General features: G+C 44.1%; 1 protein-coding gene across 4 annotated transcripts in view; it reads left to right on the top strand.

Annotated features, from left to right (window-relative positions):
- Nucleotides 1–13,407, top strand: part of DDX31 (DEAD-box helicase 31) — a 49,775-nt gene that overhangs the window by 14,382 nt on the left and 21,986 nt on the right. For all 4 annotated transcript variants that reach the window (XM_068915010.1, XM_068915011.1, XM_068915012.1 and 1 more), the window contains exons 15-17: nt 5,260–5,310; nt 7,346–7,485; nt 13,138–13,219. In XM_068915010.1, coding sequence (XP_068771111.1) covers nt 5,260–5,310; nt 7,346–7,485; nt 13,138–13,219 — 273 coding nt within the window. The remainder of the gene's footprint in view (nt 1–5,259; nt 5,311–7,345; nt 7,486–13,137; nt 13,220–13,407) is intronic.

Below are 13,407 nucleotides of genomic sequence, written 5' to 3' on the forward strand. Positions count from 1 at the left end.
TTCTACCCACCGCAAACTTGTAAATTACAGCGATCGGGAGTAATTAGAGCTGAGAAACCCTTTCCAGCTCTGAAATGACTCCTGTTCTTGCAGCACATTATTCTTAAAGGAAACTAGTTGCCATTTTTTTCCCAGAGTGAGGGGACTACGTTTATTTTTATGCCCACAGATCAAACTATGACTGATGTATATAGGAGCGTTTGACTTAAAGTTGCCAAATTATGTATTGTATCACCTGTAAAAATACTTACTACATGCTTGTCTTGGCCCTGTGTGTGTACAGCCTTTGCGTTTTGACCTTGATCGAACCACTGTATCTTTGCAGTGCATAGATCTGACTAAACTCAATTTCCTGCTATGTGGAGATAATACTTCAGAGCCTCAAATGAGGAGGGTACCTAGGCTTATTCATTCACTGGTGTAGATTAAGTGTTTGGAAGACAGTGTTTTGTAAATGCTAAATACTAGACAGCTTAACTTTGTTATCCTTCACGCGCATGCTAACAAGAACTGCGAAATTTCGGGGATGTGTCTTGTTACCAGAATTTCAGTTTACTGATTTTTAGAAAGACAGTGAAGACTGAATTTTAGACAAAGATAAAGCAGAATCGTTGCAATCGCTACCATATTTTCCACTGGGATATGGGTTCCTGGGTGAAACAATTTGAAAGGAAATGCAGCCTGTGGCAAGAAAAATCTGACAGGAAACATGCCGCTGTTGACAGAGTATAAGGAAGAATAAGTTGAATAAAGAAATTACGGTGGATAAGATCCCCCCCCTTGAGACAGTGGAGCTATGGTTTGGTTTCCTGCCACGCCACTGATTCCACCTAAGTGGATGTGGAGTTGTGATAACAAGGCAAGTAGCCACATGTCCACTGAGCACTGCTAGTTTTGCGTTTGCTTCTGACCTGTCGTAAATGGAAGGTAACGTGAATTAGCCTGGATTGTAATGAAGAGGGTAATGTAAGGTGATGCGTTTATCATAACCTGCCTTTATTGCAATCTAAACTACTTTACGTTTACTGCAAGGCAGGGATGCAAGTCCTGACAGTTACTATGTCTCAGCTGGCATGTGGTTAGCATGTTAGGCACAGTAAGTTGAATGTCTGGGTCCAAAATCTCTCTGCGCTTCAGCTCCCCGTCTGTGAAGTGGGGATAGTAGCGCTATTCTACCTTACAGAGATGTTGGGAGGACAAATGCATTGAAACCAGGAGGTGGCCTGTTACCACAGTAATGGGGACCATATGGACACCTTAATATAGAGATACCGTTTGCACTAGTCCCACATTACAGGTGCCTCCCCAACGCAGATGTCCAAAGGGCAGCCCGGCACTGCGACCACCTCCTGCCTCTGAGGGCATTGCTTTTTCTGACAGTGTTCTTCATATCAGCAAAAATGTTTTGCAGGAAGATAGTTCTGCCCTTTTCGCTGAAGAATTGCGTATATGCATTTGTGCCCACAAAATTTCGAAACCTGGCTCACAAAAGACCAATGCAAATAATGTCACTGTCCTTTCCTTGTCCCTTATGCCGTGTTCTCCACCCATCTTTCCGCTCTAGTAAGCAATGGGACCTGCTGTTCCTTTTATTAATTTGCTCTATGTCATATGTATATTAATATATTCCATAAAATATTTTTGCCAGACAAAATAGGCTGGCAGACAAGAAAATAAAGAAGGGCCACATATCTCAGAGGGTCTCATCCAGATTTATTTCTCTCTCCTTCGCTGAAGTTCTTTGCAGCTTCCTTTGGGATGTGCCTTTTAAACAAGTTCATCTCTTCCAGGGAGAGAGGAAAGATCATTTGGAGATTGTTTGCTGTTTACTCAGTCACGCTAACTCATCTTGCCAGTTTTCTGGCGGCCCCAGCCAAGAGCTTTCGCCTCTGACAGCTTCTGTGCTCTCTCCTTCCTCCTCTGATTACGCAGCCCAATCTGTCACCCTGCCGACGGGGGTCTCTACCCTGCTGATGGCTTTCCACACTCGGCAGTAATGACTTTTGGCAGGCCGGGAAGGCGCGAGAGCTTCTTCCCCAGCTTGGAGAGCCGTTAGGCCCTCTCTGCCTGTTAGCTAAAGCACTTTGTGAGGTTCTTTGGTAAATAAATGAGTCATTTTAATCCAACTGACAGCCTGGCACCTGAGCAAGCTGCCTTCCATCTGTACTTCTAGGCCTCATGTAGGCAGCCAATTGTCGAGCGCAGGGCCTTCAAGACCTCACCATTGAGTGTCTTTCAAAAGCAACTTTAGCAATTTCCTTTGCCCTAATTAGGTTGCATGAGAGGGACTGAGCAAACCAAGGCCCTTGCAAAAGTTGTATGGCTCTGTTGGTTCTGAAATTCTGCAGCAGTGGGCTTTGCTTTCTGCGTAGCCTCCATTCCCTTGCACCCACCCCTCTGTTCCTTACCACCCCTGTCCCAGGTAGTGAGCACAGTCTGGTAATATGAATTGTTAGGAACAAAAACATCAGCAAATGTGAGGGTCGCTGTGAGGGTTGGGCCTTAATATTGTGCCTTTCTGTGGCTTCCAGTTGGGATCAGGCCACGAACACAGTTAAGTCTTCTGGTTATTGTATTTGGTTGGTGTCTGGGTTTTCTTTAAAATTACACTGATGTTGTTTCTTTCTCTTTGCTCCTGTGAGATAGTCACTTAATTCTCCTCCCTATCACCCAGTGAAAGGAATCAACAGTGAACTGCTGAGATGTCATATTCTTGATCTCCCTCTTATTAAGAAATGGTCGTGCGAGGTCATGCATGGAAAAGGGAATGCCGTCTAGGGCAATGGAAACGAAGGGAGGAGAGTAAATGGGAAATCCATTGGGCTCCTTGAGGAGCACTGGCAGCAGCTATGTGCCTTCCGTGTATGGAATAAACGTAGTGCTAGTAAAACTGGGTCATTGTTGCTTGAGCTGTATTCTATTTCCTGGTAGGATGATGCAAAAGTGTTTCCTAAAGATAGGAGAAGCAAGAAGCTTATGGGCCCTACCTGCAGGGGAAGGCAAATGAACTCAGACTTTTTATCGTAGTTCTGCTTTGCTGCTGTCTAGTAGGAACTTTGAGGGAAAGGATATACAGGAGATGCAGGTGGGCTGACACTAAGGAATCTCTGAGAGTTTGCAAAGCGCTCCACTTACCAGTAAATCCCAAGACGCTCCTGAAAGAAGGCCAAGGTAAAACTCAAAAGAATAACTGCTGATATGTCAATAACAGCAAGTGGAGCCCATGGCACTGTGAAAGCAGCAGTGAACACAAGGCTGATGATGGGAGCGTGCCTCCTCCTAAAATGTTGTCCCTGGCTGTTTGTTAGGCCTTCATTTAACCTTTCAGCTTTTGTACTTGCTTTGGCAAACGTACATGGGAGCAATACTGTATTGTGGCAGTGGTTTTCCAGCCAGAGGTGTTGAGAGAAGGTGTCTTGGAAGGGGAGAAAGAATTCTAACGGCTGAGGACGGCTTGCGTTGGAGCGATAGAACAGCTCCTGCGCCCTGTTGTCTGCTCTGCCTCCTGTGTTGGAGGTGCCTGCCTCTGACCACTTGGATGGCTTGGCTATCTCTCTTTTGTAGGTAAACTGACCCTGTCCCAAGGTCAAAGCCCTTTTTCATCGGTCACAGCCTTTCCTAGACTGCTAGATGTGAGAAAGCACAGTATGGAAAAAGACCAAAAGCCACTGACTTTGAAATATGTAACAGAGCCAAATCAGAATCCAGCCCTCCTGTTTGATTGTGCTGTAGAGTTTATAAGCTTGTTATCCTGGTAACTGCTGTACATACTTCCTGAATTCTCTTGATTTATTTTCTCCAACCTCCTTTAAATGGCTTTTTGTGCATCTGTTCATCTGACTCTGGGAACAAGTCATTTCTTAATGAGCGTGCTGGAGCGAAAGTGTATATTATTTCAGAGTGGGCGCTGTGGAAAGTGTCTCTTCTTTTACTGCAGTTGGAGCCACAAAGCAACCTGGCTAGTGCTTGTGGGAAGGCCTTTGCTGCCAAAACATCAGCTCCCTGCTCTTTTAACATGTGTGGGAGTTGCATGAAAACACTTCAGTGGGTGGCTGACACATTTTTAGTACATTAAGCTCCTGCTTACGTTCTTAATATATTCTATTTTGCAACTAGCTAAAAGATACATGTGTTCCAAAACATTTCCTAACAGAGTTAAATCTGCACACCTGCTCTGTCTTGTGTGTGGTGAATGTAAAATCCAAAGAGTGTGTGAGGACGTTACCAATGAACAGAAAATCAAGAAGGGAGATTGAAACACGTTTGCACTCTTTCTCCCTTTTTTCCAACAGTATTTAAGCTCCCTTTCCTCCTTGAAAGGATATGTTTTATGAACTGTACTGGCTGTGGGTAACTAAAGGGTCTTGCTCAAGTCCTTCTCTAGGTTGATAGGTTTTCTCACCAGCTGGCACATCAAATAACCCTCCTGACAGCAGCTTCAAACTCTTTTCTTCAGGGCTGAGTTGTGTTTCTCCAAATCAAAGCCAGTTTGGTGCAAATCTAAGGGATAGCTGAAGTCCCATCTCTTCGAGCTGTCCTCCAGCTTCCTGCAGATTCTGCTAAGTTGTTTGTTGGCCCTTTTATCACAGGGCCAGGAGACCTGCAAGTCATCTGCTCCTCAGCTTTGGGTCCCTCATCTAGGAAGCAACTGATTACTCTTAGGTGGAGATCGGTGCACGCTTGGGCATTCTACTCCAGGCCCAGGATTCTTTATCGTTTGCTTCGTGGCCGTTTTCCTCTTTACGGTTAGCAGCCTGTTTTTAGCTCTTAAGTCTGCTGTGGAGAAAGTTTTGCTCAGAAGTAATGTTGCTTTCCTGAGACTAAACTCTACCTCTCTCACTGTTTGGTTAGTAGGTGCCTACAAGCAGGTCTGTTTTCCTCAGTGAAACAAACTGAAGAAGCAGAGGTAGCGTTGCCATTAAAATAGTCGGTTCTGTCTGTCATAATGTAAAGGGACTGTAGCAGACGGCTGTAATTCAACAACGCTCTCCTGAAATAGGTGTTTTTACATTCTCCAGCCTTTGGCCCATAGTAATAGAACATTTTTTTATTGTATTAGTGTGTTCAAAATCTTCCTTGCATTTTAAAAGCTCAGTTTTATTTCTGACCTTCAGTCCATCTCTCCCCAAACTAGGCACGTAAAATTTCTACTTGCGTAGCTACTTGTTTCCTAGCATAATCACCATCCAAGAAGAGGTGTAAGTCTGCTGATGTTTTTGAAGCATTCTTGCTTCAGTAATTTCCTTATTAATTTTAAAGGATGTTGCAGCACGTGGACTAGACCTGCCTCAAGTTACATGGATCATACAGGTAGGTGGTGTGTGTGTGTGTGTGTGTGCGCGCACGTGTGTGTAAATATGCGTTAAGTGCAGGCTTGCTCAAATTAAATCCCTTCCCAGCCCACATCCTCTTTCTGCAGTTGGATTGTCTTTGCTGATGCCTACAGGTGCGGGAGGCCCATGCGTTCCTGACTGCAGGACTGAGACTCAAGATTTTTGCAAAAAACACGGCATGTCTATCGGTCTTTGATTTTGACAGTCTGTTTTCCATAACTCCAGTACCATCAGCTATTTAATAATATTCTGTTGGCTGGGAGGAAACACCCCTCCATCCCACCCCTGGAGGCCAAACCCTGTGAAGTGCGGCCATCTCTTCCCCAGTTCTGTGTTTTTACTTTTCTGATATTGCTGGGGATTCAGCTCAATGAGGAATTTAAGTGCAATCCTAACTTTAAACATCAGAGTAGCCTGACAATTGCTGTGTGATGACCTAAGTGTTTCAAGTTAGGCTTTGTTAGGTTGGGGCTGGGGTTGAATGGCTGTCAGCTCTTAGCAGTAATGGAGTGGTTCAGATTTTCCCTGGGAAAAAAACCTAACACTGCTCCATCGGTGTTGACAGAAATGTTGTTCTTACTTTTTAAAAAAAAAAAAAAAAAAAAAAGGGAAGAAGAATTGAATGTTAAAAATAGCAACCTGTAATTTCGAAGAGGAAGCTGCGGGCATGAAGCAGATTTCCTTTTTGTAAAGGAAAAAAAAAATTGTTAGTTGAATTGGAAAATTCAAAGGGAAAACTGAGCCAGATTCTCGCGTATCAAGTGACACCTGTCTAAAAAAGAGCAGGGCACAGAGCCTCAACAAAGCAACCTTTTAATTTCTATCTTATCCCTTCAGGTGACAGACTTGATTTTAATTTTGTGTTTTTAAAAAGGCAAAAAATTTTATAGCAACTAGCTAGACAGAGAAGGCTGGGGAAGTGAAGTCTTTAATTCCCAGATCTGTATATTAATATAATTTAACCAAAGATATGGTTGCCAGTGTTAGAACGTAGTGCAAATTACCTAAAGCCCTGGGAGACTTCTGTGTGTCCAGAAGGCGAAATCTCAGCTGTCCTGAGAGCTGTGTCCAAGAGCAAGGACCTGCAGGGAGCAATTAGATTGCTCACAGCATCTTACTCACACCTCTAGCCAGTAGAAACTTTGCCAGAGGGCACAGGTATAAACACTAGAGTGGGCTTTGGTTGTTGGTTTTTTTCCAGTTAAACTGCTGAGGGCTCATTTCTAAGCAGTATCTCTGTGCATGTTCATTTTTCCAGGAAAGAGGAGCAGGGGGAAGAATGAGGGGAGGTTAAAGGGAGGGAAATATGTCACCCTTTATCAGATCTTGCAAATGGCTGGGCATTTTTGATTCCCAGTGAAGTAAATGAGAGGCACCGCTATATTAGCCGGGGCTTTAAACAATGTTTCCGTTGTGCCCGGTGGTAGATGGGAAGTGCTGCCTGTATCACATGCTGCCTAAAAGACTTATTCCCCCATCTACCCTAGGTTTCTTTTTCTATCCAGTAAGCAGCTATAATTCGCTTTAATCAAAACAAAACAGTTTAGCTGAACTCTGAATTGGAATGCTTTGTCTCTCATTTTCTGGCTTTCCTCCCAAGCGCAGAGCAGACAGCTTCCCGCTCTGTGCATGTGTTCCTGGGGGTTGTTTGGTTTGAGTTTGGGGTTTTTTTTTAAGGGAGGCAAACGGGTTCCTGACGTGCGTGTGTAGAAATAAAATCTAAAAGGCAAAGAGAGTCACTGAGACGGAGAAACTGTCCTATTATCTGAAAGTCGGCCAACGTGTCACATTCACATGTCAGAAAAACTGCTGTGGCTGAGGGGGTTGAGTGATGGTTACAGGGATGAGTCCAACGGGTCCTTCATAAACAGACCACTTCTGAGGGAGGTGCGGCATATGGGTTTTGCTAAGATCCCTTTTGTTTCAGATGAGCAGACCGAGTGCCTCGTTCATAATTAACACGCTGCATTCTGTTAATTCCTCCTTTCCCTTCTCATGTTCCCTTTTTGAAGTATAACGCGCCGGCTTCACCTGCGGAATACATCCACCGGATTGGGAGGACGGCTCGGATTGGCTGTCACGGGAACAGCCTGCTTGTCCTGGCGCCTTCGGAGGCAGAATATGTCAGCTTGCTGGCTTCTCACAAGATTAAGTGAGTCAGAAACGCGAACAAAAGTTTCAGCTCATCCCCGCTAATTAACCTTCCATGGCACTTTCAGCGGGACTGTATCTCGTGCAGGTTTTAATAAGTATTTATTAATTTTTGTGATCTAGGACCAGCCCCAGAATAGCAAAAGGAGAGCAGGAAAGCGTGTGAAAATCATCAACCTGACAGATTGCGAGTGTGTGTGGCGAGAGGCAGAGAGGAGCCAGCAGTCAGAGATCCTTTGCACTCGGTTGTTAGCTCTGTGGCCCTGGGTTCAAATCATGGCTACGTGGAGATCACAAGTCAAATGAGCCTGTCAAATGCTAGCTGGCCATCTGCCTGCATAGCACCATATTGTCGGAGATTGTGCTCTCCCTTCAGGAGAGATCCGGCGGAGAAATAGCTAGGGAGCTGTGGGTCGTATCTGGCAGGTAATTGGCCAAGATTTGCTCTGTAAGTGGCTTGTGACAGGAATAGTAGAGGCTTTTGCAAATGGTGAGTGCCCGACATGGTCCTGCAAGGCAAGAAGGGAGGTGGCCTCTGCCGATCAGAAGCAAGGTGTGTTTCCAAACTAGCGGAGAAAGCTGCTCTTATACTAGCTCTCGCTAGGGCTTGAGAGTAGAGAGTGAGGAGAGCAAGCCAAGCTAGCACGGACCAGCCCGAAATGCAGCCCCCTAGTTGATGGCTGACACATGGGGCAGCTTTACTCAAGCTCTTCTAGCGCAGTGGTCCTGGTGTGGCAGGTCTTTTTTTTTTTTTTTTTTTTTTTTTTTTTTTTTTAAACAAACCAAACCAAAAAAAGCCCAACACACTACTTAGCACCACTAGTCAGGAGTGCTCTCAGGTCTCAAGCCTCCTCAGCAGTCGGTTGGATTTATGTGCCTCCCCTTGCTCCCTGCGTTGCTGCCTCTTAGTGTTTCCGAACAACAGCCTAGTAAAGTCGCTTTAGTGTTGTGCTAGTGTTGAGGGAGCCCTCTAAACTCATGCACAAATTAGTTCTCTTTTATTTCCTGTGTTTGTCGGGTGAAGCTGCTTGGAGTCGAGTTTGGTTTTGCATCCTTGAAACAAACAAATGTTGGCAGTAAATACAGGCTTATTCTAGGCTGTGAGCCATTTAGTGGTCTAACAAAGAGCCATCCATCATCCCAGGTAACTATCTCTATTAAGCAGACACCAGCAAGGCATGGAGGGCTAAGCTGACAGGGCTTTTTTCATGTAACAAACAACACTGACATTTAAAGGTGAAATCCCACGTAATTGTGAATTTTTAACTCCAAGGGGAAAGTTCTTTTTTTTTATTTTTTTGATTTTTATATTTGGGAAGGGTTGGAGGAGGGAAAGGTAAATTCCCTTCCTTTTTTTTTGTTTTAAATGTTAATGCTTTGATCTGATTTTGTTGTTGTTAATAAGTTTAAGGAGCAGTGTCACCCACTCTTGCTGGTAATTACAGCTGCTGAAGAGACCTGTTGTTGAGCTAGCCACTGTTCTTCAGGAATCTGGAGAAGGCTGTGCTCAATGACTGGAGGGAGGTTTGTGTGAAGGTTTTTCTCCGCTTCTTAAATCGGTACAGCCAAACAACTCTAGGGATTGTCTTTTCCTGTTTGTTTGCTTTATGTCCCTCAAAATGTGCTGCCTTGGAGATGAGGGACTTCCCAAAAAAGGAGTGCAATTTCCCTCCTTTGACCCCGGTCTTCAGATCAGAGAAAGGAGTGTCTAATTGGCATGGGTGGGTGGTTTGGCCTGTTTGCAGTCGTGTGTCCTACGCTCTTCCTACCTAGCAGCGCGTGGTGTGAGAAGGGGCAACGGAATAGGCAAGAGCGCTGATGAATTGCAGAGGAGATGCGGGAAGGCAGCTTGAAGCTAAAGGCAGCAAGTGCCATCAGCACAAATTGCCATTACCCTTCATAAACAGAGCATTATGGTGATAATCCTGACAATTTAATTCAGTGCGAGGGCGAAAGACAGCATGTGTTGGACTGTCACCGATCCTCTTAAGCACTGATAATTTTTGTTTCTTTATCCTAAACCTTTGTAGCTTTTGACTTGGGCTGCACAAGTTGCTGGAGTTTGCTTTTTTTTTTGTTTGTTTGCTTAATTTTAAATCTGTTGTTTTATGTTGGGGGCTGTGTGTGTGTGTTGTGAATTTTTTTTTTAATTTGTTTTTTCTTTTTTAAATGAAAGTCCCGCTGGGTTTATTGAAATGTAAATACTTCATAAAATATGTATTTCTAAGAAGACAAAGCATGAGACAGGTCCCTGCAGTCTTCAGCTGGTGTAAATGAATAGTGCTGTGCTGATTTACAGTGGATGAGGATCTGACCCGGAGTTTTTCTTATACCCCTCCACCCACCCCAGCATGCATGGGAGTAAGTCCAGAAATGTTGAGAGTCGGAAGTAATGAGAGCAGACGTGGCTTTGTTCCTGGATGAAAATCCACTTTGGAATTAGGGATGACTGCCTTTGAAATTGGAAATCGCTCGCAATTAATTTTCACCAGTACCTGAAGTCTCTCCTTGGCTTCCACTGTGGAAAAGCAGCGTTAGCCCTTGCCAAAACGATCTCACTTTGGCTCTGCTGAGAACTGTAATTCCCGTTGGGGCTCAGCAAAGCTGTGTGCTTCTCTGCAACTTTCTTTTCGATCTTTGTGTAGCTTGAAGTTGTAAACGTGTATATGCCATGCACCTGCACACCGATGTTTTATGTGAATTTCCTCTTTCTTTCTATTTCTTTTTTCCCCTTTTTTCTTTTTTTTTTTAAGGTTAGACTCTAAAATGTTCTGTCTCAGTGCTGTGTGTAACTAACAGATTTTCCTTCAAAGGGAGGAGGCAACAAGGAGGTGAGGTTTACTTTTTTTTTTCCCCTCTCTCTTTTCTTGCTTATGTCTCTTTTAGTTCCTTCAAGTGCAATCTAGCAGCGCCTGCCTCGACAGCTATCAGATAATTTCTTTATCTGCTAACGGCGGCCTAACTAATTTATAAAGGAAAACGCATCACCGTGAAGGCACGAGTCATTTCTCCCCCTGCTCCGCGGTGGTGCTTCCCCCCTCCCCTGCTCCCCTCACATGATGCTCCCCGCTGTGAACCAAGTTCACGTATCTGTTAGGCTGCGAGCTGGCAGCACGCCAGGAGAGAGGAGGAACGGCGAGGGGGGTGACGCGACTCAGGCAAATCAATGTCAAAGGTTTGACGTTTTCATTCATAGCTGTGTCAGAGCAACCTTTGAGGGGATGGGGAGGAATACTTTTCTCTTGCGTAAGTGGTTGCCATTTATGTTTTAATTTACTGTTATACTTTTCGAAAACAAACAGAGAAACCCTCAGTTGTCTTTTTATGCTCCGTTTCCCTTTCTCCCCCATCACTCCCCCCACCTTTCTCTCCCTTCATCCTCTGTGGAGGAATGTGCTGTATTGCGAGTCCCAGCTACACAAAGATGGGGACTTGTCTCCCATATAGGCTGCAGTATGGCCGTGCTTCGATAACTGTTGATGACTGTTTTCTCTGGACCAGCTCTTTTCCTTTCCCCATGTTGTGATGATGAGGTGGCTGAGGTTGAAAAGGCAGATTGCAAAAGAAAGGGTATTCGTCCTAGCATCTTAATGGGGAAGGACTGGGAAATAGGTCAGGATCATGGTATCCTGTTATGCAGAATATGGCAAAGATTCATCCATTCCTCCTAGTCAGGAGCTTTGAGATCTCTGGGTGAAGAGAAAGGGGAGATCTTTGTTGTTGTTATTTCTTTCTGTGCTTACCAAGTTGAAGAAAATAAGCAATGCTGCCTTTCAGAAACCTGTATGTCATTCTGACCGCCTGTGATTCAGGAGTCTGAGAATTCTTTGGCCTCCAGATTTCTCTCTTCCTTAAATTGATGTGCACCCAAATGAACTCTTTGCCTTCCATGCAGTATTTATGATTTATGCTGGTGTGAAAAAGAAAAGAACGTCTTTCCTAGAGAGGACCTTTGCTGCTGCTGAAATGCAGCAACTTGAAAATTTGGGCTGGCAATCTTCAGTCTTTATCGTGTGAGCAATTTACTTGGAAATGGGACCTAGTTTGGATGCAGCTGTAATATTAATGGCCTGAAGCTGCACAGCTGTTCCTCTGTGTGTGACCTGGTGTGTGTGCTCCACAAGACAGTGTTCAAGAGTCTAGTCTTCTGTAAATGCACCTCTAAATGGGACCACTTGCATGCTTTAAGATGAAACAGGTTCTCAAGTATTTGCAGTATTTGGGCTGTAGCAGTACCCAGCAGCGTCCTGCAAATAGGGTTGGAGAATAAATCATCTGGTTGAATCTACAGGAGGAAAGTGAGTTGACAGAATGAAAATAAATGCCCAGTGTGAAACCTGGCTGTGACAACCAACCGAGTCAGTCTCCTGTATTTTAAAAAAGTGCTATGGGCTCCCTAATGGGCAGGGCTTTGGTTTTATACCTCAGATGAAGGAGAAGGTGACTCCTCAAAACGAGGAAGGAAATCAAACCATGGATTTGGCATCAGAAATGGCTTTTGAACATATGAGTGCATGGGAGAGTGAGTGTGTCCATGAAGAAGTGCGTCTCTGAACTTTAACCTGAGCAACGTGGCAGGATGTTGGAACGATAAAAGATCTTGTGGGAAGGAGGTACGATGTGATCAGAGGAAAGAGAGAGTTGGCTCGATAGGAGAAGTTCCTTGAGATCCTGCTGTCTCCCTGTAATCCTGAGTCACTCTGAGAGGAAGGACTTAACTCTGCAAAACTCTTCAGTTTTGGGAGCATGGTTGCTAACATGGATGGAAAAAATAGGGTGTAAACATCAGAACATTTTGTTCCTTTGGATGAGAGTTGAGCGATGCCTCTGTTCTCCCAGAGAATCCGAACGTAAAACTAGGGTAGACAAGATGGTAACAGAAGTAAAGTAAACTTGTTGTGGTTAACAGGAAGGTAAAGGGAGCACATCTTTCCCGCTTTGTTGGTATATCTCAATCTGCTTCCTTCTCACGCTTGCACATGCGAAGCAGTGCAGATGCATCTTTTTCTCTCTGCCTATGGCATCTAATGTACAATAAAGTGTTTGACATCCTTTGGATTCAAAATGGGCATTACAGATATTAGTTATAAGGTGATCTACGAAAAGTATGAGTGCTAGAGCAACTTAAATGCTATATTGTGATTCTTTTAATGGAAAGTGTAACCAAATAGTTCCCCATTCTCATGGTGCGTTTCAGTACTAGGAAAGAAAAATTACAAAAACATGGGAAATATTATAAAGGCCTAAAATTTTCTTAAGTCAATGAGGATGTTAAGCTCATTGAGTAGCGAGAAGACTTTCAGTGGAATACAATATTCTTACTTGCGTTTTACCCTCAGTTATTTTGATGCCCTGTTAGAACTGGACTGTGCATCGGTGACTTGTAATGGGAACAAGATTGTTGATAAAATGGTGTCCCTGCTCCTGCCGAAGCACCGGTTCAGCTGGGGTTGAGATTTCACATTCGTTACATTTCTGGGGTTGCTGGATGAGGCTCTGTGGGGTAAGACCTGATGTACTGCAGGGATAAATTCTCAGGTTGAATGTGTAAATCTCAATCTCTTTTGCAATCCATTATCAACCTGTAGCTCGTTACATGCTGTGACTGGACAGGAGGAGTAATCACAGGTTTTTTTTGTCTTTGTTGCTTTAGTGTGTCAGAGATAAAGATGGAGAAGATACTGTCCAGCTTGATGAAAGATAATCGTTTCAAATTGCCCAGATCAGGCAACAAGGTGAGCTATTTTTTTTGCAGCTTCCTCTTCTTGTTTCCTTTTTTCTTCCTTCTTTTTTTACCCCTCTTGTTACTGTTTTGCCTGCTCCTTCTTTCTGTTTTACTACGAATGAGCCTCCAACCTGGCCACTGCCTTCCCATTTCCTGCAAATAACTCTGCTAAGAACTGCAGCATTTTTGGTAAACATG

The sequence above is a fragment of the Struthio camelus genome, chromosome 20 (assembly GCF_040807025.1).
Source record: "Struthio camelus isolate bStrCam1 chromosome 20, bStrCam1.hap1, whole genome shotgun sequence".
Classification (NCBI taxonomy): domain Eukaryota; kingdom Metazoa; phylum Chordata; class Aves; order Struthioniformes; family Struthionidae; genus Struthio; species Struthio camelus.